We start from the raw sequence: 27,413 nt of genomic DNA, 5'->3' as shown, positions 1-27,413 counted from the left end.
GATTTGCAAATGTGTGTTTTTTTTCTACCATTCAAAACCACTAGATGGAGCATAGCAGAATTGAACATAGCGTAGAACACAGCTTTTTTTAAATGTCTCAGCCTGATGTCTATTATGATTGAAAGTGTATTATGCGATTATAGCATACAAATGTTACAGATTATACTCATTCATGATAAGTCTCCTTCACTAATAATTGTGTCCAAGTTGTAAGCTTTTTGAGTAAAGTTTTAAACAGTTCATGTTTTACAAATTTCCAATACATTTAAAACACAGAAGGGTGCAATGCATTGTGTACTTGAAATGCATCTAGACCACTTCATGCTGTTTTCTCGCTGTATTCAACATTCTGCTGGGCAGGAGGACCGTTGATGTTAAAGTAGATCTCGCCCTTGGGTCTGACCCACATTAACCCACCCGCATGGGCCTGAAGTAGGAGACGTGCTGAGTAAGCGTAACCTTCTCTCTCCCTCTTAGTCAAAACTTGAGAATAAAACAGTGGCACTCCATAAGAGAGGGAATGTTTGCACAGCAGTTAACCACCTTTATACATTGCAGGGGTGTCAACGGCCTGTAGTAGTTTAGTCAGTAGTAGTTCCCGTTTATACACACACACAGTGTGTGTGTTTGTGTGTATACACTGACTGAATTACTGAAGACTGGAGTAATGATGCTGAAAATTCAGCTTTCACATCACAGAAATAAATCACATTTTAAAATGTTTATTTTAAATATTTAAAAATACTTGTATCTTAAAGTGGCAGAAATTCATTTTAAATATGCATGGCATAGAAACACAATTCATTTTCCACTTTGAAGTTTTCATCGCTCAAGGAAATGATGGCAATAAAATAGTAGTTGTAATAAATAATTGAATTTCTCTATTGTTTCATTAATGTTATATTAATAGGTTTGTAATTTAAAGTAGTCATTACTATTTTTTAAACCTAACATTGTGGAAATATTAATTTGATGACTTGTTTAAGCTGAAGTTATCGTGCAGTGAGCATTTGTATGTTTTAATAAATTTAACCTTTTTGATTACATACACAATTACATACAGTATGTATATGTAATCTAAAGACCGCTTGTAGATGAAATGACTAAACTCCTTGTGTTTTCCCCCAATTTTTGTTATTAAATCAGCAAAACGTTTAAAGGATTTTGTTAACTCCAGAAAAGCATGCATTGTGTTTTCTCCACTGGTACACCAAGGCATATAAATTGCTCTTTTAGTGCTTGACACCCCGGGTCTAACACATTGTGCATTTAGACCAGTCATTTAAAAATAGCACAGATGAATTGCTTGATCTGTACGCCCCCATTACAATTTTCAAACCTGCATTTTTATATGTATGTGTGTGGTTATAGATTTAACTGCCAAAAGCTATTTCTGTAGTCTATAGTTATTTTTTTTCCACAAGCAGAGAGGGTGAGACCCTAAACATTATCTTTTCTCCGTGAAGAACTTTCAGTGCTGCTCATTGAAATTGAAATCCCTGCGCTGCGGAGCCCAGGTCTGCTGATCCCTGAATACCGTTCTCATTGTCACATGGGCAGGCAGAGTAGTGCATGCTGGGAAGAAAGGTGCAACGGAGGGGTTAAGAGGCACTTTGAGCCACAAGGCTGCCTGCGTGAAGAGCTCTGAGCTACAATAGAAATACTCACAGCAGTGCACTCTCCAAACCAAAGGAGAACACGGAGGAAAGGAGAGGGTAGATGGAGCATTTAAAACGACATACCACAAGATTTGTCATTCCTCCTTCTTTTCTGGCTGGCTTTGATGAAACGCTGGAGGATTTTTAGTTAATTAAACAGGATTAGGTATAACCTAGGGATCAGGCTGTTCAATTATCCTCCTCTCTGTTTTTTCTTCCCTACAACCTCGCTTTTGCTCCCACTCGTTCTCTTAGGTGTGTTGGCTTTTAAGTAGAACTAATGATTTGCTGCATTTCATCTTAAAGCCCAGAAGTGCTGCTCTGGACAGCAGGAAGCACACGACATGCACAGGAAGAACAATGTCCTATGCGGTAATCAGCTTAACCCTGCACACACACTCTCTAACAATGCTCATTAACTTCAATTAAGTTATCCACGTACAGGGGAGTAACTAATTAAAAGCTGCGATACTGCTAACTTAACTACATTTTTCAGTAGCGCAACAACAGCAAAACAGTGCAGCTTTTCCAGCACTTTGTGACGTTTTCATTATGTGACGCAAGAAATATGCATTCTACAGAAGCTTTACATTCTTCTACTGAACACCAAAGATGATATTTTGAAGAACTGTTTTAGTCAATACAATGTTTCAAAATAAATTTTATGTTCTACAGAAGAAAAAAAGTCAAAGTTTGGGATGTTCACCCAGTAGTTCACCCAAAAATGAAAGTTCTGTCATCATTTACTCACCTTCAAGTTGTTCCAAACCTCAATGAGTTTCTTTCTTCTATTGAACACAAAAGAAGATATTTTGAAGAAACCACAGTTGCTGGTCCCATTGACTTTCATAGTATAAGAAAAAATACTATGAAAGACCATGGGGACCATTCTTTAAAATATCTTTTTTTATTTTCAGCAGAAGAAAGAGAATTCTCATTTTTGCGTGAACTATCCCTTTAACAAGAGGTCAAACCAAAATGCAGAAAGTGAACTTGATTTCACAGGCTGAATTTAAAGATAAATTATTAACACTTGAGGGCCTTATGAAAATATCTTGGGGCCGGTAGTTTGAGAGCCCTGGATTAGACTGACTGAAATATTCAGAGATCAATATTCATATTGATTACATGATTCCTGGGTTGTTATCTCTGTTTGGTTGTTGTAGTGTGTTAAAGGGGTCATATGATGCTATTTTAAAGATCATTATTTTGTGTATTTGGTGTAACGGAATATGTTGACATGCTTTAATGTTCAAAAAACACATTCTTTTTAAAAATACTGTACATTATTGTAGGTCCTCTATGCCCCGCCTCTCTCAAAAACGTAGTTTTCAACAAAGCCCCCTCCTTTGACAAGCGCAGTCTGCTCTGATTGGCCAGCTGAACCAGTGCATTGTGATTGGCCGAACAACACAAGCACGCGTCGGAAATGTAACGCCCCTTACCATAATCGCAGCTTCAGCTTTCATAGTAAATATCAAGACAGTTAATAATGTCATTAGTTTTACCATCAGTTCAAGCCCGAAAGGGCAACAGAGTCGCATGACAGACACAGTGATGATGCAGTGCACAAGCTGCGGTTAAGACAACTGACGTGCTATGATTTCTGACAGGCAGTTTACTCTCTTGTGATGTGACCCTGTTCCCCTCATACACACACACACAACGCGTTACTCTGCGCTGCGCAAAACTCCGCATTTGAACAGTCAATAGCAAATACTTTCAAAAAACTGTCATCCATAAAATGCGTTGCACAAATTCGAACATCTGGTTTGTGCTGTTCTGTTGTAAATAAATCTTAACAAATGATTCCTAATTGCATCTACTTCCGGAAGGCCAAATAAAGTTCTTATGCTTTCACACTGAAACACACCGTCTCCCTGACATGGCTGCATCAACACTACTGCTGTTCCTGAAACCACGCCTTCTTTCTTTGCGTGCACATTTGGGCGGCGTTATGCTAATATTTCCACATAGTGATGTAGATATGTGGGGGCGTGTTAGAACGAGCCATTTTAGGTAGGCGTGGTTGACTCTCAACTTTTATAAAGAATATCTCTTTGGATTTGAGACTTTAGTCTTTGCAACTTTACAGATCTTCTTTATGCACCAAGAGCTTGTAACACTCCAAAGAGAAAGGAAAACTTGAAATCGCATCATATGACCCCTTTAAATTTTGAGACTAGGAAGAGCTTCAGAATTAAAAAATACAGTGGAGTGAGAGCAAAGAGGAAAAAGCAGAAAACAGTGCAGACATTGTATGGGGTCAAGAAGCTCTTATTGGGCAGCAAAAAGTTCCTGTTTTCCCTAAAAATAGCTTCCCCTCTCTTCCTCTAAGCACTGTGTTGAGAGGGAATAACACACATGGCCCTCCTTCACATCACTTCACACACCTCTGTGTTCATAGCATAATTTTCATTCTTTCGGTTGTTTTATCTATCATTCTGTCAATCGTTCTATCTATTGTTCTGTCAATCATTTGTATTGTTCCATCTATCATTCTGTCTCTCTCTTTGATCTATGTGATCTAACTATTCTGTCTGTCTGTCTGTCTTTTTATTCATCTATGTGTCTGTCTATCTGCGGTTTTATCTATCTCACTTCTACATCCATCCATTCCTCCTGTCAATCCATCCATCCACCCACGTTCCTGTCTGTCAATCCAGGAGTGCTTATTTTATGCCACTGCTCCTTTGTAATTATGCACTGTCAGCCTCTCTATAATATCATGCATTAGCAAAAGCATCCTCCTTCAATGGAATACAGCAGACATTGGTCTAGCATATGTGACCCTGGAGCACAAAACCAGTCTTAAGTCGCTGGGGTATATTTGTAGCAATAGCCAAAAAAAACACTGTATGGGTCAAAATGATTGATTTTTCTTTTATGCCAAAAATCATTAGGATATTAAGTAAAGATCATGTTCTATTAAGATATTTTGTAAATTTCCTACTGTAAATATATTAACTTAATTTTTGATTAGTAATATGCATTGCTAAGGACTTCATTTGGACAACTTCAAAGGCGATTTTCTCAATATTTAGATTTTTTTTGCACCCTCAGATTCCAGATTTTCAAATAGTTGTATCTCGGACAAATATTGTCTTATCCTAACAAACCACACATCAATGGAAAGCTAATGTATGCAGTTTTCAGATGTATAAATGATGTATAAATTTAAATTTCGAAAAATTGACCCTTATGACTGGTTTTGTGGTCCTGGGTCACATATATGAAACCTGTTTTCATACATTGTAATCCAGCTGTAAACTAGCATTTTACTTTTTTTCCATTTTCCCTTTTCTCCTCCTCTCGTGTGTTTTGCAAGCCACCAGTGTATTTAGTAATGGATTAAGCTGAAAGAATGGATGCTATAAAATGATTATCGGTCCCCTGATGTCCTCAACATAAATGGCTATTAAGTCTGTCTCTGCGGGGGCTTATTGTACAAGCCTTGTTTATTGGTCTCTCATAGTCCAGTCATTACTTAATGACTTCCTCATAGGCTTTATGCTTAATGAACAAGCCTCATGTAATTTAGCTCCGTGCCAAACAGAAAGGAACAAGAAAACTCATTGGCTGTATGCGTGGCCTGTCTTGTCACTTTTAGGTGCAGTTGGCTGATATGATGTTAATCAATGCTGGTGTGTTTGTGGATTTAGTATTTGTAATTAGGAATTAGGAAATCGGCCTTTGCAGTGAATTTCCTGCTATTTTTCTTGGACGAGTGAAAATGTGGGGTTGGAAATATTGACCCGGCTTTCTGCCTTAGAAAGTGGCTTGCATTAGCGTAGACGAAACAACAACTAAAAAATGGCCCCTAAATGGATATTGATTAATTTTGTTGTAGAGGCCAGTGACTGCTTTTCTGCAGCTATAATATTGTGTGCTTCTGAGGAGAGCTGTGTTTTTCATGAGAGTGCTTTCCCACAATGCAATCGGTCATTTAACTGCCATGTGACCAACTTTTCATGCTGGAGATTTTCAATTGACTTCTATTGTTTATATATTGAGTTAATTACACTTTTTATCTGCTAAAAATACCCCTAAACATGTCCTCCTAACCAGGCATGAAAAAGGTTGTTTCTGTATCGTTGTGCTATTTAGTCCCGCCCACTGTAAAATCTCATTGGTCCACCTCCGCACAGCTGTTTATTGAACATTAAATATGTTGCTTTAGTGTGAACAGGCAAATTGCTTCTGGTTGGTCCCCACAATGCATATTCACACTTATGGGGCCATTTGGTCCCCACAATGTTGGCAAAACCTGGACTATACACACACACACTCCTGGAATGCTGTATTGTTAAAGGAAACGATACCTACGGACTGAAACTATTTAAGGTGTACACTGTTCCAATACATTTGAATTAACCTTGGGAAATTGGCCTTTTCTCTGCCGAATAATTTTGAGAGAATGAATATGCTTTCAGATCATTCTTCACTCTGCTCAAAAGCCAGAACCTTTCGTTCTCTGGACGGTAAGCCTTCACACTGGGTTACTGTGATGAAAATCCTTCAGAACTCTGCTGTCTTCTCTCCATCCAAGAGGCATTGGATTTGCTTTGTGCAAAAGAAAAAGTAGTTTCACTGTCATGATATGCATTTCCTTTCATATGGATCATTTTGATTGGACTGTGCATTTATGTGCACCAGTGCTGGGGAACAACTAACTAAAAGTTGTAAAGAAAATAAGTTACTGTGACTATGGTTTTTTCAGTAGCGTGACAGTAGCAGTAGCTCAGCTGTTTTATAATATGGAGTTCCTGGAAAATCAAGCTGGGTCATTCCATGTCATATCAACCATATTTCAGAAACTTCCTTGTCTAAAATTTTTGAATTTGTTAATATTTTAATTCTGAAGAAAGATATGCATAAATGGTGATGAAAGCCAACATATTAAATGCCATGTGTGAATAATTACCAAGTAATCCATTATTTTGTAGAGGGGGTCAAAACTCAAAAAAAAAATTCCAAAAAGATTTGGAGTCAAATTAACTTTAGAAAACTTTAGAAAAAAAAAAACTTTTGACAACATAATTATTTTATTTTTACGAGATTACGAGCGGGTCTGTTCGTAAAATCAGTTGACTTTAGCAATTTTTGTTGTATTCTATGCCAAAAGTGACCATTCAAAAATCACAGTAACTCAAGAAGTATTAAAGATTATGTTAATATCTGAGTTCTTCACAAACTTTTATTTTAGCATCTTCATTTTTAAGGCCTTTTATGATTCTATTCCAGAGACATGGAGATCTCAATTTGGCTCTATTAGTAAATTGGCCATTCGCAAAGACCCGCCCTCCTTACTGTTGCTATCCCCGACAAACAATGCCCCTCTCACGCTACACATCATGTTCTCACGCAGTGAAAATTACATCTCGGAGCAAAGAGGAAACTGACAACACACTGACAGAGAAGACAGAGCAGGTTACTTCTGATATGAAACAAGGTCTCAGGACTCTTAGCTTTCAAATGTAGTCATTTTTAAAGAAATTCAAACAATAAATACCGTTTTGTGGCTCTTTAATGTGTCGTGACAGATCACTGTATTGCCTCAGTTCGAACACATGAACTGATCGTCTTTTCATATTTACATAAAGCACGAAATTAACATGAATAAACATCAGAAAGTGTTTTATTTCAACCGTGGAACACACCATTTTTTAAGTTTAAGTCTACCGAAGTTAATCTAACAGTTACTCTGCTGTCTGATTTGTGGTTCAGGCTAGAAGGGATACAGCTGCGGCTACTGGGCATGCGCACATACATATTTTCAGAGCCAAAAATATAACGTGAAACCTATGAAAATGGTTTTAAAAAGCACATGGTGCCATAGTTTGGCGGCACATAATATCCACGTTCTGATTGGCCAGATCGCCTGTCAATCAAGCTCTTTGCGAACGGCCAATTGTTAGATCTTTTTTCATTTGTTTTTCTTTCACCGTAAAAAAAAAGTTAACACTGAATGACCCAGCTACAGTACCATAATAAAGCTACATTGCTATTTTTAATGTCACATTATGTTGCACATGCAGCATTAAAGCCCAGTGGATTGTTGCCACGCACACACTTTCATGAACTATCTTTATTTTTTTATTTTAACTATATCCATATTTAGTGCAGTTCATATTCAAGTGTGTTCAGCCTAAGCAAAATTATACTGCTCTGCTAAATGCTGATATTTAGCACAATCTATTTGTTTTCCTTGTATAAATTCAACTAATCTGAATTAGTTCTTTTGGTGAATGGAATCAAAAGTCTAAGTCCCTATCTACTTGAATAAGAAATTGTCCAAAATCTGTTGAAAATGGTATAATAAATTTAGCTTAATGGGGTTTAAATGACTTTTAAAAATATGCTTTTTTCATGCTGGTCCAGCTGGTGTATAGTCTAGAATAAAAGTTAATTGCCTCTCTTAACTGTAAGGCTGAATTCCCTTTCTTGCAGCTGCCGTATTGAGCTTTGAAATGTATCCTTTTTATTTTTCTACACGTGGTCCGTGTCCTCATCATTTTGTTTCTAGATTAGCCTAGTGCAGTCTTTCATTAATTTAACATCTGTTGACCAAATATAAACCCACTATAGCCTTCTGTACAGTGTTTACCAGTTTGTTGAGTACTAGTCACAACCCTGAGGGTGAGGGTTAAGATAAGGTAAGCAGAGAGTTAGAGAGTAAGCGGAGAGTGGAAATTATCCAGTAAACCCCACCGTATCTTTGTTTGCGGAGAGCTTAAGCTCTTGGCAGTGAAATCAGTGAGGTTTATTGGATGGTAATCCATTATTTTGTAGAGGGGGTCAAAACTCAAAAAAAAAATTCCAAAAAGATTTGGAGTCAAATTAACTTTAGAAAACTTTATAAAAAAAAAAACTTTTGACAACATAATTATTTTATTTTTACGAGATTACGAGCGGGTCTGTTCGTAAAATCAGTTGACTTTAGCAATTTTTGTTGTATTCTATGCCAAAAGTGACCATTCAAAAATCACAGTAACTCAAGAAGTATTAAAGATTATGTTAATATCTGAGTTCTTCACAAACTTTTATTTTAGCATCTTCATTTTTAAGGCCTTTTATGATTCTATTCCAGAGACATGGAGATCTCAATTTGGCTCTATTAGTAAATTGGCCATTCGCAAAGACCCGCCCTCCTTACTGTTGCTATCCCCGACAAACAATGCCCCTCTCACGCTACACATCATGTTCTCACGCAGTGAAAATTACATCACGGAGCAAAGAGGAAACTGACAACACACTGACAGAGAAGACAGAGCAGGTTACTTCTGATATGAAACAAGGTCTCAGGACTCTTAGCTTTCAAATGTAGTCATTTTTAAAGAAATTCAAACAATAAATACCGTTTTGTGGCTCTTTAATGTGTCGTGACAGATCACTGTATTGCCTCAGTTCGAACACATGAACTGATCGTCTTTTCATATTTACATAAAGCACGAAATTAACATGAATAAACATCAGAAAGTGTTTTATTTCAACCGTGGAACACACCATTTTTTAAGTTTAAGTCTACCGAAGTTAATCTAACAGTTACTCTGCTGTCTGATTTGTGGTTCAGGCTAGAAGGGATACAGCTGCGGCTACTGGGCATGCGCACATACATATTTTCAGAGCCAAAAATATAACGTGAAACCTATGAAAATGGTTTTAAAAAGCACATGGTGCCATAGTTTGGCGGCACATAATATCCACGTTCTGATTGGCCAGATCGCCTGTCAATCAAGCTCTTTGCGAACGGCCAATTGTTAGATCTTTTTTCATTTGTTTTTCTTTCACCGTAAAAAAAAAGTTAACACTGAATGACCCAGCTACAGTACCATAATAAAGCTACATTGCTATTTTTAATGTCACATTATGTTGCACATGCAGCATTAAAGCCCAGTGGATTGTTGCCACGCACACACTTTCATGAACTATCTTTATTTTTTTATTTTAACTATATCCATATTTAGTGCAGTTCATATTCAAGTGTGTTCAGCCTAAGCAAAATTATACTGCTCTGCTAAATGCTGATATTTAGCACAATCTATTTGTTTTCCTTGTATAAATTCAACTAATCTGAATTAGTTCTTTTGGTGAATGGAATCAAAAGTCTAAGTCCCTATCTACTTGAATAAGAAATTGTCCAAAATCTGTTGAAAATGGTATAATAAATTTAGCTTAATGGGGTTTAAATGACTTTTAAAAATATGCTTTTTTCATGCTGGTCCAGCTGGTGTATAGTCTAGAATAAAAGTTAATTGGCTCTCTTAACTGTAAGGCTGAATTCCCTTTCTTGCAGCTGCCGTATTGAGCTTTGAAATGTATCCTTTTTATTTTTCTACACGTGGTCCGTGTCCTCATCATTTTGTTTCTAGATTAGCCTAGTGCAGTCTTTCATTAATTTAACATCTGTTGACCAAATATAAACCCACTATAGCCTTCTGTACAGTGTTTACCAGTTTGTTGAGTACTAGTCACAACCCTGAGGGTGAGGGTTAAGATAAGGTAAGCAGAGAGTTAGAGAGTAAGCGGAGAGTGGAAATTATCCAGTAAACCCCACCGTATCTTTGTTTGCGGAGAGCTTAAGCTCTTGGCAGTGAAATCAGTGAGGTTTATTGGATGAGGCTGATGTGTGTGTGTGTGTGTGTGTGTGTGTGTGTGTGTGTGGTGATGGCTGAATTGATAAGCGGGACTCTGTCTTATCACCCAGACAGACCCAATGAGACGTGCGGTGAAACGCCACTGGATTGAACACAAAATTAAAGCACCACTAGGGAAGGGAGCATGTAATTGAAGAGCTAGTCCATCTCTTTCCCTTTTTTCTCTTTGTTTTTCTCTTTCTAACTCATTTTCTATTTCATCTTTGCGAGGAGCTTGATGTGAAGGAAATTGATCGGTCGTCGGTCAGAGATGAGCCCACAGCTGTTTTGGAAATATTTTTGCTTTGGTTTGTGTTGCCGGGTGAGATTGCAGAGTTAGCTAGACCATGTGGAAGATATTTCACTTCCCCTTTCCTATTATCTAGCCGATGTCTCTTAGTATGTTTTAAGAGTGTGTGTTCCATAGGATTCTAGTTCTATTGAGAACAACAAATAAACAACTCTTACTCCCACATACTGCTGTATTTTACAAAATGAAGGCATGTGTATAATGTAATGTAATCTAAATTACTTATAATTAAATTAATATTTCATCAGGTAAAAAAAAATATATAAACTGTAAATAATGTATTATGTAATCTTTTATTTGTTTATTCTTGTAATGGCAAAGCTGAATTTTCAGCAGCCATTACTGCACTCTTCAGTGTCTAATATGCTATTTTGCTGTTCAAGAAACATTTCTTATCAATGTTGAAAAATATTTTTTACCCATAAAAACTTTTTTCAGGATTCTTTCATGTATAGAAAGTTCAGAAAAAACATAATTAAATTTTAAAAAAAAACTAAAATAAAAATATTCTTCTTATTTTATTATTATTATCAATACAACAATAATCATAAATGTCATTTACTGACATTATAAATGTCTTTTATTTGATCAATTTAATGCACCCGCGTTGAATACAAGTAGTGATTTAATTAATTAATAATTTTTTATTTCTGAAAGCAATAATATCTTGTACATCTTATCATGTTTTAACGATAAGGATTTTACTTGAAAACAAGACAAAACTACAGATTAAGAATGTATGTATGTCAATTAAACTTGACAAAATTTCCTCTTACACAGTTGAATTAGTCCTCTTCAGTTTTCATTTTTTGCATGAGGATTTTTGCATCCTGTCTGCACCTGTAGGTCGACATACGTATCGAAGTGTGTCTGAACGGCGGGCCGGTATCTAGCAGATTATCTCTTGTATAATTAAATTTGGCTGCCGTTTGCCGTATGTGATTTGATTCCCTGTGCTAACGCGGCCGCGCATGACTCAAGCATGTCTGCTCCTTCCTCTCTCGAGCCGGTGGGTGGACCATAATTGGACCCGGTTGAAAAGGCCACAAGTGACACTGACAAGCCACTAATGAAGTGATCCGGACAGTCAGCCCATCTTTATGTGCTCAACCTAACTGGCTGATTCCGCAGAAAAGGAAATAACACTCCAGGAGACAGAAATCAGGGCTAGAAACACAATTACAGCCTGATTTCTCACATAAACGTGTCCCACAAAGCACTGTGTGCTTAAAAATGAAATAAGGGTTTCTCAGAAGTCAACGCTGCTGGATTCAACATATGCACCTCCTGGAATGAACCGTGGTCTTTTCTTGGAAGTTGCTGGAAAAAGCTACTTTAATAGGGATGTTTTTTTTTAAATAAAGTCTGTTATTGTCCACCATAATGGACCCATGTAGATATCCAAGAAAACCACAATTCGCCTGGCTTCTCTCATAGGGTAAGACAATGCGTAATGATGTTTTTTTTTCATGTTTGATTTTTTTTATGATTCAAAAATATAATTTAATTGAGAAGGTCCATAATTTCTGGACAAAGGTGTCTATTTATTATTTTACTACTCAAGCCGCACACAAGCCTGTTTCATGCTTTTAAGAGCATCTATAAAGAATCACGCAGTGATAAAACTTCTGCTGTAACTTAATTTTGTTATTTAAATGTTTAAATGTTAAACTAGTTTGCTATGGGTTTCCTCTAGATATTCCTATGGAGTTTTACAATGTTTTTTTTTTCAATTTATGACTAAAGGTCTGTGGTAAACATAGCTTGATGATACATACATATTCTACTAATACAAAACATACAGGTTTTTAAATCAAGCAAGCCTGTGACTGAACTTGATTGCATTTGCATTTGAAATCCAGTCTTGTTTCACATTCTGAATGAGACTTTGATGTTTGATAAAACAACCAACATTAAGTACTCTGCGATTACATGGCTGGCACCACTGGCCACTGATTGAATCATTGTGTCGGGTCATGTTAGTTTATGTGTGTGTGTTTTGTAGGTAAGCATCCCCTTTGGCGGTGACCCAGGTGGTGGAGTTAATTTTATGCACAGGTGACCACTGAACATACCAGAGAAAGCAGCCTGTGGCAGTGTAGTTCCAGAGGCAACACTTCATCTTTCTCCTGATACACAAACACATAAAAACACACTCTGAATTCATACGCCTCCCTTAGAGGATGCTGAAAATCAGATCGCAATTCAACGCATTGAAGAATAGCATCACAATTCAAGAAATATAAGAAAAGAGAAAGATTGAGAAGTTGACGGACAAAAGTATGTTACTTTATTAACTTTTGCTTTGTTCTTCAAACTTTACTATAGTTTATATATACAGCCAGGGCCGGATTTACCTCTTTTCGTGACATTTTTGGGCCCCCCTTCCCTATTAATATAATAGGCCTAATATTACCACCCAAGCAAACAAAAATATTTCTTAATCAGGGGAAACGTTACAGTGTTTTCTATCGCAATAAGCGCTTGCGTTCAGTCAATAAAAATCGACTCGAATGTAGTTCTTAATTTGTTTGTGAGAGAGAGAGAAAGATATTAAGCGTGTGTGACTCGAGTGTTAAGCAGCAGCGTCTACTAATAGTGAATCTTTAGGTTAAACTGCTTCAAGAACCTCCCTACTGAGAAATGTAATGTAGTTTTTCAGCTGCGAAACTATTTTATTGATAAATTCGCCGGGCGGCATTGATGTCAACTTTCTGTCCGCGTGTGTGCGCGTGTGTGTGCGTCTGTGAGAGAGAACCTGAGAAAGCGTGATTTCCATATATAAAAAAGGTGGAAGACATGGACATAGTTTGTCATTTTTTACCCTATTGTTTGTTATATTAATTTGCTCAATGTCTTCTGAGGTTTTGGTCCTTTTATTGTTGTAGATAGCCCATAGTATAACAAAATATTATATATATCTCCTCATTGTGCTTGGGCCCCCCCGGGCGAGCGAGCATAGGTACGTGCCTAGAATGCCTATGCGTAAATCCGGCCCTGTATATAGCAGTTTTATATAACATGCATTGTGACTTAAAACGTGCTCTATCACATGCTTGTGAGGCCAGTTAAAGGGTTAAAACTCCAGTTTGGGGCCTTGAGAAGCTAATTTTGAACTTGCTGCAGTGTTTGGCAGGGGGTTGCAAGCAATGATAAACACTCGTCCTGATTCGTGCTATTTCTTTGATTTAAGTGTTATCCAAATCAGTGCTTTTCTGCTTTCTTCTCGTCTTCTCCTCATCTTATTACGAGGACGAGTGATTAACTGCACTTTTTTTCAGAATAAAGAAAGAGTTCCATGCCTCTGTGCTCGCTCTCCAGTCCCAGCAGAGGAGATGGATGGTTTTGAGCCCAGGGTCAACAGCTTTTCCCAGCCATTCACACACACTCGCAGTATGGTCCCAATGTCACTCTCTATCTTGCCAGCACAAGCAGAGCACAAATAATGAACTGAGGTAACCTGTGCAGCGAGAGCTGGGGAACAGAGAGGTGAACTGAACTGTGGAAAGCTGTCATGGCTGTTGCAGACTGAAAAGAGGTATCTTCTATTGTGAGCTACATTTTTGTGAGATTGAATATAAAATGATAATGATTAAACACTGTCCTGCCCCAAATTCACACCATTGGTTGAGCCATTGTTGTTGTGTTGGCCTGGTTGAAATTCTTATTGATAGCAACACAGACTCACAGTATTTACACTTTTTAGGGAAATCAACCTACAAATGGCTTTCTTATAGTCTTCTCACCAGTGGTTCTCAGCCAGAGGGTCAGGGCCCATTAGGGGGCCTCAGAAAACTTTAAAGATGACTTAATGATTTATTTTTTATTTATTTAATTTTTTGTTATTATTTTTCATTGAAGAACCAGAGTTCCCACATCCTTGGAAAACCTGGATATATGTGACCCAGGACCACAAAACCAGTCATAAGTTGCATATTTGTAGCAATAGCCAACAATACATTGTATGAGTCAAAATTAGCGATTTTTCTTTTATGCCAAAAATCATTACGATTTTAAGTAAAGATCATGTTCCAAGAAGATATTTTGTAAATTTCCTCCCGTAAATATATTAAAACGTAATTTTTGATTAGTTATATGCATTGCTAAGAACTTCATTTGGACAACTTTGAAGGTTATTTTCTCAATATTTAGATTTTTTGAGATTGCAGATTTTCAAATAGTTGTGTATCAGCCAAATATTGTCCTATCCTAGCAAACCATACATCGATGGAAAGCTTATTTATACATCAATGTAAATCTCAATTTTAAAAAAATTGACCCTTCTGACTGGTTTTGTGGTCCAGGGTCACATATGAGGTAGCATGATTTTAAAAGTGTGATTTAAGTAATGTATAAAATCTATGTAAAAATTTAAATAAAATAATAAAATCTTATTAATTCAGTTTTTTATCTTGTTGAAAATGTGAATAAAATTTTTTTTTTTTTAATTCCTGTCCAGTAAATCACAAATGACTGTAAAATTCAAGTATATGTTAAAAAGAGTGGGACTCTTTAAGAACATTTAGCTTTTAAAGTTATAGTTCACCCGAAAATTTATATTTGCTAAAAATGTACTTACCCTCAGGCCATCCAGGATGTAGATGTGTGTGTTTCTTCATCAGAACAGATTTGGGGGAATTTAGCATTACATCACTTGCTCACCAATGGATCTTCTGCAGTGAATGTAGAAATTACAGACTTCACAGGAATAAATCACATAAAAATTAAAATTCTGATATTTTTCTGCCACCTTTCACCTCGGAAGCAAATATGAATGAATGAATGATGCATTTATATAGCTTTTTATTGTGTATTGTTGTACACCCAAAGCGTTTTACAATCATGTGGGGGGGGGGTCTCTCCTCAACCACCACCAGTGTGCAGCATCCACTTGGATGATGCGACGGCAGCCACAGCACAACGGCGCCAGTGCGCTCACCACACACCAGCTACAGGTGGAGAGGAGAGAAAGTCATAGAGCCAATCAAGTGGTTGGGGATTATTAGGAGGCCATGATTGACAAAGGCCAGGGGGGCAATTTGGCAAGGACACCGGGGTTACACCCCTACTCTTTACGAGAAGTGCCATGGGATTTTTTTTTTAATGACCACAGAGAGTCACACGGTGTGTAGAGTCACAAATACACACCGGGAGATCCGGGAGCAAATGTAGAACAGCAAGTCATGGACACGAATAGTAGATATTTTTTCCTTTTTCTCAATGTATCATTCTCAATTTCTTCATCTTTCCCTCACTTCCAGGCAGAGAGAAAATCAGATATCATTCCATAACCAAATGTACATAATACAGCACTGGCGAGCGCTGCCGGTGGCACCGTTTGCCAACACAATAATAAGTTCTCACAGAAGAAATCTTATTTGAGTTTGCCCAACAGGACTACATCCCCCTGTTGTAATTACAGTCTTTTCTTGTTATGCATTTTCAATCTCTCACACTGAGCTAGTGGAAAAAAGATTGTGTATCTCACACAATATAAATGTTCATGTGAATTTATGCTGTTCTGAGTGCTTTTATCGGTCATATAAAGGTCATACGTTTATGTTTTCTTTGCTGTGAGGCTGTATGCTTGTGAATGCATTGGTTTGTGCGTCTCTAAAAGCATTTGCTCTGACATGTAGAACCAAGTATCTATGCTACGGCCCGTTTGGGAAAAGCATATCTCCTTTAGCGTGACAGCACTGGTAGTGTCTGGGTGAAGCTGATTATAGGAGATGATGCAACAGTAACATACAGCATGGTTCTTCAACATATAAACTAATTCTCTAATCTCATTCAAATCTTATTTCTCATCAGGTTTGTAAAGTCTTAATATCTTTTGCAATTTTGCTTCGCCAGTAAATTGATCTTGTTTTAAGGATGTTTAGATGGTTTTCAATGCAAAACGAATCAAAAATACTGATTAAGTAATGGATTTTTTGCAGTGTTGTGCTTTGGCAGGCTTCATACGGTATTTGCATACATTTGAGAGTCTGATTCGAGCTGTTTTTGCATTTTGAGGAGAGCATTAGTATGTTTATCCTGTCTCCTGTCAGCTTTGATTTAGCTGAAACAATTCTCCCTGACATAGACGTCTTCAACAAGCCCGGAGAGATGATACTGTTGTTTGTCGGTGCTATATTTGTATGTCCCACCATGCTTTGTCTGTTTTTGTTGTTTGCAAAACCTGTTAAACCATTCTCTCATGTTTCAGTCAAAGAGTGAAAAATCTCCCTTAATCTTCCCCCTGATTCAAGCACAAAACCTGCCCTTAAGTCAAGCGCTCTCTTTTCTCACTCCTCTCTTTTCTATCCTGCTTGTCATCTCATGTGCTGGCGACCCCTGCTAAATAACTCATAAATAAGAATGAGAGATGATACAAGAAGTTGGAAAGCAGGGAAGGGTGATAGATGGAAAGAAGGATACTTAGAGCGAGAAATGTTTGCTGTAGCAGCTCGGCGTAGTCCGATCGATCTGTCCAGCATAAGATGCCACAGCTCTGGACAGAACTGTTGAAAGATGTCAGTGCTGTCCAGAGCTGTCAAACTATATCAGACCTCACTGTCAGCAACACACGTTGTTCTCCAGATGACATTTCTGACAAATTCTGCCATTTTACCACTTAACTTTGAGCATAATTCATTATCCTTTAGTGAGGAACTATTGTTAAAACTGCACTTTGTTGTGCCTGGTCTCTCATTATAAGGAATAAATGAGAAATTGTTTTGTTATTGCTTTGGCAGATGAGATTTTGCTTATGCAGTAATGCCTAAGGGGAATGCATGATTCATGGTAGTCACAGGTGGATGGTCAGCCTGCTTGTCATAGCATGTTAACTGTATTGGTGGGAATGAACACTTTTTAAAGCAAAAAAAAATAAAATCCTGTTCCTGGAAATCGAGCATAGTGCTTTAAAGGTGCCATAGAATGGAAAACTGTATTTACCTTGGCATAGTTGAATAATAACAGTTCTGTACATGGAAATGACGTACCGTGAGCCTCAAACACTATTGTTTCCTCCTTCTTATGTAAATCTTGTGCATGCAAAAGACCACTGAGAAATAGGCGAATCAGAACATAACACTGACTGTGGCGTTACAGTCGGGATCACTAATAGTTTTAATAGTTACGCCCCCAACATTTGCATATACCCACCCATGTTCTATGCCAGCCGCCAGCCAAACCTGCACAGCTGAATCATCAGAAGTTCTGCAGGTATTGTGAAGAAACAAGTGAGGATAATAGTGAAAATGGCAGATCATGGAAATAAATGTTATGTTCCAGGCTGTGCAGGGGATGTGATGTGCAGGGATGGGTTGGTGTCTGTATTCAGAAAGGCACGGAAAACAAATAACGAGCCACTAAAGGGACATGGTTAGCTGCTTGCCAGTGGTAGCCTGTTAAATTATAGTACATAAGATTTCACTTACCACGTAAACAGAGTAAGGAGAGATGACTGAGGATGATGGCGAATGATTTACAGATCCTGAGCACCACTGACAAGCATCTGATCTTGTAAAATGTGTGGGAAGTACTGCCGCTGTAGTTTACACAGATCACGTGCGATAGCAAATCTTGAAAGTGAAAGTAAAAAGCCATCGTGCATCAGAAAGCAGCATATTTTCCCTGTTTCCTTCCTGCTGTGTGAGATACTGAAATGAGCCACATTGTGAAACAGCCAATCAGAGCAGAGCTCAACATTATTATTCATGACCCTTCCAAATAACGTAAAAACAGACCATTTCATTATAGGGACAAATCTTGGGGTTGTAAAACCGTTTCTGGATATTTTTTGCCCTTAACTATGCCACATGCCTTCTATGTAGATCAATGCATTCTATGGCACCTTTAAAGTTACTTGGTGCATTATTTTTACTTGAAATGTTGTATTGTAATCCGTTACATTGCAATACAGTTAAAATGAGTTTTGAATCACAATATTGTAACTTGTTAATTTTAAATTTTCCTTTCCCCAGCTTAGTTACCTATTTACAAGGCTCAAAACATTAGCCTAGAGTACACCTTACAGCAAGCATGCTGCCTGGTTTAGATGCTACAGTTAATATGGTTGTCATAATTTTTTTAATGGCTTCCACTTAGACACCACAATGCGGATGTTTATGCGGCTGTACAAAGTGCTTGAGTATCTAATGAGGCTGTGTTTAGTTTATCATTCATTATCCATTGCTGGCGCCAACGCTAACCCAGGGTTGAAACTGGCCTTAACTCTGGGTTAAAAAAAGGTTAATCCTGGGATCTGCATAGTGTGAAACTTTTGATAAGGAGATTAAATCGAGATCTAATGGAATCTTTTAATGGAAAGACTTGCTTCTTCTTTAGAACCATCCTAGTAATCTCAAATGTGCCAAGTCTGCAATCAAAAGTTACAGATTTCAATTTGAACTCAGACTTTTCTCATCAGATTCTTCTGAGACCAACTGTTCTCAGCTATGTTATTCCTATTAGTTTTATAGCTGTTTTAGTCTTATATGGATCTACTTTTTTTGTAAAGAGTTTTAGGAGAAACATCTGACAGTTCAGATGAATCTTTGATACAAAGATACAGTACCTTTCTTTTCTTTTTTTGAGAAATTAATAGTTTTCATCCTTGCTAAATAAAAGTATTAAATGCTCAAAAAAAAGGAAAGGTACTGTATATATCAGGGTTTGCATAACATTTTCACCATTGATATGAAATGTTTTTTAAACACCAAATCAACATATTAAGAATGATTTCTGATGGATCATGTGACACTGAGGAGAAATGGCTGCTGAAAATTTGGCTTTGCCATCACAGGAGTTAATCACATTTTAAAATAGCCTATACTAAAATAGAAAACAGTTATTTTAAATTGAAATATTTCACAATATTACTTTTTCACTGTATTATGGTGTTCAAAGATCATAACTCAGTACTACATGAATGAACTGTATATCTGTTGGGATGATATAAGCAAAAAGCATTATATGTGAGCACTGCCTCCTATCCATCTAATGGTCCTACATTGATTCTTAAATATTTTATATTCATTATCCTCCTGGTTTTCATCCAGAATCGCTCAATCACATGCAAATGTCTCCTGCACCCTTCTTAGCTCGTCTGTGTAATCTCATAAACGCATTCTGAGCACATGGCACTGCTAACCAGACCCAATTACCCTTTGTGATCATCTAATTGGCCCCTTTTTGTTATGCTAATTCAAAGCAACAATCACAGATTGTCTATGTATGCATTTTCTGTTTGCTTCAGTATCTGTGCCAGCTGGTCATTGCACACGAGCATCACATGCTCAAACATTCGGCATTTACGACTTGATTTCTCATTCTGCCCTCGGATGCTTTATCGGTCCCATTGGAAATGGCAGTAAATAAACAGAATGCCTGGCAGCTCAGTCTGTATGTGTGTTTGTGTGTGCTGGTGTTCATGTGAATTGTTAAGGCCATCAGGCTCAGATCTGGAATGACTTGGAGCAATTAGCTTTAAGTGTTCATGGCCTTTAAAGTCAACATGAAATCAAAATTTTTCTTCCCTAATGTGCATTCCTAGTCTTACAGTGTTGCTCCACCTCTGTAACGTCACATTTATGGAAGTAAAATGGGTGCAAATGTTTTATGTTGAGTTTAAGTTGTCTGAATGATACTGGGCGATATGGGCAAAAATTCATATCTCTGTATTTTTTGGCCCGTGTCCAACAAAACAATACATATTAAAGTCTATGAAAACAAATAAAGTGAATGTAACCATGTAAGCCTTTATTATGTGCAAAAAAGGGTTAAAATCACATTTCATTCTAACATTTTAACATTGCAATCTAAAAACAAAAGTAAGGCTTTTAAAGCGGAAGTTAAATTCACTAAACTAACAATGAAAATAAATGAGACCAAAAGCACAGAGTTGTGTCGGCGCTCGTTCACTGAAGTTTAGCGAAGAATCCCAAAGCAGAAGGCTCATGCACTTCTGACAGAAAAATGTAATTATTTACATGGCTTTCTAACATTTACAGTTGGAGAATATACCTGTGAAATGTAAGTTATGCATTCAGGAAAACTGCACATCTCCAACACATTAAACAGCGCGAGTAGCCTAGTGTCACTGTCAGCGGCACACACAGCTTTTCTGTCAGAGCATATGACGGGCTGAGCCGCTTATGCGAAACGATCGCTTATAAAGAAAATATCGATATATCGTACAAACTCGATATACCGCCCAGCCCTACTGGATGAGCTAAACCCAACATTTCCCTTCTTTCTCGGCGGCATGAAACTTTCTTCCATTATGTCCTTCCGTTCTTGCTTGGGGCTATTAATGCATTTTCCCACATTATTGGCGTTATTGGCTTTCCTAAGGTGACATTGTGGCATATCATATGCAGGAGGCATTTGATAAGCTGCCTGCTTTCTCTCCTTCTCCATCCCTCCATCTCCATCTCTCTCTCTTTCTCTCTCTCTCTCTCACTCTCATCCAACAATATTCGGTTACTCCACTCATTTGTTGACACACTCCATCAGACAGTGTCACAGTCAGCACTTTAGAGCAGCGATGGTGCATTAAGAATCTCGCTGCCAGGCGCTCTTTTATTTGTTAGTATTCACAGCAGGGACAAAGCTGTTTTTTATCTTCTCCTCTAGTCACTTAAAGCAGTAGTTCACTGAAAAAGGAATATAATTTACTCACCCTCATGTTGTTTCAAAATCGTATGACTTTATTTCTTCTGTGGAATGTAAAAGGAAGAATTTTGAAGAATGTACTAGTTGTTTTTTTCCATGCAATTACAGTGAATGGGACTTCCAAGCTTCAAGATAGAAACAAAAGAATCATAAAAGCATCTAAATATATTATAATATTTAATAATAAACACTACCATTCAAAAGGCTGGGTGCAGTCATTTTTTAAAGACATTAATACTTTTATACAGCAAGAACACAATAAATTGATCAAAAGTGACAGCAAAGACTTTTATATTGATTTAAAATGAATTTAAAATAAATGCTTCTTTTGAACTTTCTAGTTATCAAAGAATTGCACCAAATCAGTAGAACTTCAGGGATCTTATCTATGCACAATCAGCTTGTAACACTCCAAAGAGAAAGGAAAACTTGAAATCGCATCATATGACCCCTTTAAAATTATTTCTGAAGGATCATGTGACACTCAAAACTGAAGTAGCCTAATGGCTACTGAAAATTCAGCTTTGCATTTTAAAACATATTAAAACAGAAAACAGTTGTTTTTTAAATTGTAATAATAATATTTCACAATATTACTGTTTTACTGTATTTTAATTAAAATAAATGCAGCCTTATAGTGAGCATAAGAGACTTTTAAAAACATAAAAAAATCGCACTGGTGGTATAATATTATATGGACTACTGTTTTGATACTTGTGTGGTAATTTTTATTTCATGTCAAGTGTTAGTCTGCATTTATTATAATTTCAAAGAACAACCAGTACAGGTATTTAAAATTTAGTTTTTCAGTAAAACATAAACAAGTTTGGAACTACATAAGGATGCGAAAACATCAGAATGTAATTTTTCTATCCCTAACTATCCCTTTAAGAAATTTGTATTATGTCTTTCATCCTTCCCTTTCTCTTTTTTCCCTGTTCATTCCAATGTGTTTGCATTTTATTAATTTTTTTCTCTGTATTCCCCTATCCCCAAAAAACAACATGTCTCCCACTTAAACAACCCAGGCAAATCCCGTACCGCGCAAGAAACGAAAGCAAATGCGGACCAGATTAACTACTAAATAAATCCAAACTTTTGGCTTTGAAATATTTTTGGGGATTAACAAAGCACCACTGGTGTTTATTTTCAATGGAAGGAGTGACTCACGAATAAGCAGTTTTATTTTGTTACACTTCAAATCTGGACCACTGTATTTTGCCACTTAAATAACTCAATAAAGATTCAGCAGAACTAGGTCAGAGATACGCAATAGAGCACGCCTGCAGACACAAATTCCCTAACCGTTTCTGAAGTGCATTGCGAGGGAGTCTGAGCTGCATAGGAAGTACTGTAGATGCTGTGAAGCCACCCTGAGAACAGGAAGTTCTCTGAGTTCAAGCCAATAATATGTTCTGGGGTTGCATTGGGAGGTGTGTGTTTAATGGCAGCTTAGTGTATCTGTTTATGTGTGTGTGTTGTAGAAGAGAGAACAGTGTCATTTCACACTCAGCTGAATTTGTGGCGTCCCGCAGTGCCAGTAGTACTACCCTTGATCTGTGGAGTGATAGTGAGCATAGCAGGCCATCAGAGAACAATGAGGCAAACACCACAGGGACTTCCATGTCTCTTGAGCACAGATCTGACCATGTGTTTTAGAAGTGTTGGACCAACGCAGCTAACTTAACTTTATCTTTCAGTTGTTCAGCTCTTTTCAAAATAACATGGCTATTTCTAACCAGTAGCAATGTGTGTAGCTTTGTAAAAACGGATCTGTTTTATTGAATTGGGTTGTTTAAACAATTCATGTAAGCAAACTGCTTATAAATTGATTCACCAGTTAATTTAAATTCTTCCACAGAATTGTCTACACCTCATTTGAATATGCATATGAATATTTAGTTAAATTCTCCTAGTTATTTCTATGTTTTTGATTAATTAGAGTGTTTAGAGTTGTATTTAGTGTATATTATTAGGTGAATCTGAATCCTATTTGAATGTTATTGGTGAACTGAATCAAAAGATTTAATTTACTGGGATGAATAAAAATATATATTTATTAAACAGGGCAAATTAGCGTAAGAGCGCAATTCCATTAAAAGCGCCGATATGAGGGGAAATTTCTGCGTGTGATTTACTGACAATGCGCACATTAAAGAACACCAGTAATTTGATGAGTGCAAATGAAAATCGCATTGCGTGATTCATTTTAATATACTCTCCTCCCTTAAATTTTGCGTCTGAAAGGGGAAACTCCTACAAATGCATATTCAATAAGGTCAGGCACAAAAATAACTCTGTCAGTTATTTTTCAGCGCTAATTCTTCACTTCGCGTCTTTAGTAAATCTTGACAGTACTATTTTAACGCCAAAAGACGGTTTGCGCTGGCTGTTAGTAAATCTGGCCCCAAGTGTTAAAAATCTTAAAGATTTTCATTGTTTGATTTGGACCAATTTTCCATTTATTTTTAAATACATGTGAAATATTTTAAATGGTTTATTTATTCATTTATGCTTATTTAATTGTATTTATTTATATAATAATCTTTTTATTTAATTGTATTTGTCTATTTATAAAAATTTTACATGTTAAGTAATTTATTTTTATCTTTTTATTTATTTATTTGTAACTTCTTATTTATTTTTCTGTTTATTAATTATTTTATCTATTTATTAATTACAATTTTAAAGATATTGCCTACTTAAATAGATTCAAAATTTAGCTTCAAAATATGTATATTTTTTATATTTAAAATTATTTGTTTATCTGCTTATTTATTATTATTATATTATTTATTATTTTCTCTATTTATTTAATATTTTTATTTACGTATTTTCTCTATTTATTTAGCTATGTATTAATTTTTTTTTTTAATGTTGCCTCTTTAGATAGCTTAAATGAATTTAGCTTTTTGTTAGTAACTTCAAGTGTTTAACTGCTTTAAATTGTGGAGCTTGTAGCTTGAGTTTGAGCTAATCTTCAGTTTCCAGGTTTCCAGCTTTGTTGACATTGTGTGCTACTTTGTTTGTGTACGGCATGCATGTTGATGGAGCTTTTTATCTTATGGAGTGGAAATGTTAGCATTTTCGCATGAATATCTTGACATTCCCATAACTGTCTCTGCCTTTTATCGCTTAGCAGACACGCCAGACTGATTGTACCGCTATGTCTCCCTATCACTGTGTCTCTCTTTAACAGGTGTTGAAGGGCAGCAAAAAGCTCTCCATGTCAGTGCGTTCTGTGGGACGGATCCCAGGCGGTTATGTCACAAATCATGTCTACACCTGGGTGGATCCGCAGGGGCGCAGTGTGTCCCCACCCCCTGACCTGCTGGAGGAGCATCGCAGCGCAACCCTGCGCAGGTCCAACAGTCAGGGCCGCAGTCACATGCAGCTTTTGCAGGATGGTGATGAGAAAAAGGTGAAAGTTTACATCTAAATGTATACTTGAATTAAATTATAGCAGCTAGTTTAATATGTTTACTGTACATGACGCGTATGTAATAAGGATATGACCAAATTCCATTTAAATACTCGGTTGGTAAGATGTTTTTGAAAGAAGTCTCTTATGCTCACCAAGGCTGCATGTATTTGATTAAAAATAGAGTAAAAAAAAGTAATATTACGGCCGTATGATTTCCACAATCCGGAAATGCGAAATCCAGTCATAAAAAATAAATTTAAAACACAGAATGTCACAGAATTTGCCAAATTTTAGATTAATAAATCAAAAGTAGGTCAGTACACTTAAATCAAATCGTCGTATGGACTAGTGTCTGTGAATATTAAGTGGCAAAATACAATTTAAATAAGAATCCCTCATGTTCTGCGTGTCTCTGTATGAATGAATGACGCAGACGCGTGGTTTTGTTTACTACACACATACTGAAGTGTGCATGACACTCGCGGTGATTTCAGCCTCTGCTGCCTCAATATATGAGTACATGAACACATGAACATAATCTCCAGAGTTGCCCTGAATGTCACTTCATGAGCATTTTCCTGTTTCTTTTGAAAACTATCGTCATATCATATAAAGTAATTTAAAGGTCTTCACAAAAAAAAGTTTGGTTTAACTTGAAGAAACTGTGACAGAAATAAGCTATATTACTTAATGCAATGATAGTACTACTACTACTAATACAATTATTATAAAAATATTATTTTTAAGGAATATTTACCTGAAAAATTATATATATATATATATATATATATATATATATATATAATCAATTATTTAGAGATGCTTTTGGTTATTAAAATCGAATAAAACCATTAAAATGGAATCCAGAAAATTAATGGAAAACACAGATTTTGGTAAAAAAAAAAGTTTTTCATAGGGCCTTAAAAATTTAATTTTTGTTAAACCTTTTATTAATTAGACATGCTTTTTGATTAATACAATTTAATTTAACAATTTAAAAAGAGTCTAATCTAATCCAAAAAAATTAAAAATAAATAAATAAACATGGAAAAATATTTAATTTGGAAAAAAATAAAGCGAAATTTGGGGAAAAATTTAATATTTCATAGGGCTATATAACATTGTGAAATACATATCAATTTGACAACTATTGATGGCAAAGCAAAATTTTTAGCATTTTTACTCCAGCTTATTTGCTGCTCAAGAAACGTTTTTCATTATTACTTCCTAATTTGTGTGTGTGTGTGTGTGTGTGTGTGTATAAACAACATTTATTTGAAATAGACATCTTTTGTAACAATGTGAAAGTCTTTCGATTTTGATCAATTTAATGCATCCTCGCTGAATAAAAGTATTTATTTCTTTTAAAAAAATTACTGGCCCCAAACTTGTCAATAGTAGTGTATTTGTCTATGAAAATATAACAGACGTTTACTTTACTTTTACTTTTGATTATTTTAATGTAGCCTTGATGAATAAAAGCATTTATTTCTTTAAAAAAAAAAAATCTTACAGACCCCAAACTTTTGAATAGTAGTGTATTTGTCCATTACAGTTTTTTTTTTATTGGTTTGGTACTATTTTCACAAGTAAGGTGTACATTTTCAAAACTCTTAGTACAAAACTTTAACCTGATCACACTTGTAACCCAACTAGTCATTCTTTCAAATCCTAATCTCATGATTTCATTGTAGTTGCGCATATTTTCATTCCACATAATTATTGTTTCAAAACACAAGATCATTGTGATATGTATTGAGAACATTTGAATTAATCACCAAAACACAACATGATCTTCTTTCAATTTAGTACTTTTAACAATCAGTTAATTCACGAGCAAACAATGCAAGATTCATGTTTCAAATCACCTTTGTTGCTGAAATAATTACAGTAATACAGGCAATAACTGTCATGTTAGAAAATACACTTACATTACCTAACTTGCATATCTCACATAAAATCAATCATCTTTGTAAAAGTATTTATCCAGTGTGTTATCAAAATCTGTGATGAAGGTATGACATGGCCATAAGGTTTTGTGCTAGAACAGAGTTTACTGTCAATGCAGTAAATGTCCTTACTGTGCCGTATGACTGAATCTATATTCTAGCTGAATTTTTCAGATGAAGGGTGAGTTAATGTGCACTCTTTACCATATTAATGCTTCTGTATACAGTATCACATGGCATAATGTAATGTAAAATGCTGTATTTGATGCCATCTGTCTCCCTTCTTCTGATACATCTCTGATCAGTTCCTCTCTCTTGTGTCCTGCTGTATGTTCACAAATAGCAAAACACACAGTTTTACAAATGAGGACACCCTCAAAGGAAGGTTTTAGGTGATTTTGTTAAGTTTTGCTTACTTCTGGGTACCAATTTGTCCCCAAAATATGGTTACAGTAAGTAGGCACACACACACACACACACCATTATGGTGACATTCCATAGGAGTAATGGGTTTGATACTGTCTCCCCCTACACTAACCCTACTAAACCTACCCTTACGAAAAAAAAAAATTTCTCATTGGACCCAAAAATGGACAATGATTTCAGATATTGCCATGTTTGTGGGGACATTTTGTCCCCATAAAATTGGGTTTACCTGAACCACACACACACACCCTGACAAAATAGTAGTTATCATCTTAGATAAATCACTTTTAGTGTAAAAATAATTCAGTGCATTTGGTTATCCCTAAATTGCAATAACGTTCTATA

At 36.2% G+C, this 27,413-nt stretch overlaps 1 protein-coding gene across 3 annotated transcripts in view; it reads left to right on the top strand.

Annotated features, from left to right (window-relative positions):
• whrna (whirlin a) overlaps positions 1 to 27,413 on the top strand; it is a 107,409-nt gene that overhangs the window by 23,409 nt on the left and 56,587 nt on the right. For all 3 annotated transcript variants that reach the window (XM_016286155.1, XM_016286156.1, XM_016286154.1), the window contains exon 3: positions 24,469 to 24,690. In XM_016286155.1, the coding sequence (XP_016141641.1) occupies positions 24,469 to 24,690 (222 nt within the window). The remainder of the gene's footprint in view (positions 1 to 24,468; positions 24,691 to 27,413) is intronic.

The sequence above is a fragment of the Sinocyclocheilus grahami genome, unplaced genomic scaffold (genome assembly GCF_001515645.1).
Source record: "Sinocyclocheilus grahami isolate Dianchi unplaced genomic scaffold, SAMN03320097.WGS_v1.1 scaffold207.1, whole genome shotgun sequence".
Taxonomy (NCBI): Eukaryota; Metazoa; Chordata; class Actinopteri; order Cypriniformes; family Cyprinidae; genus Sinocyclocheilus; species Sinocyclocheilus grahami.
This window is presented reverse-complemented; position numbering and strand designations above follow the sequence as displayed.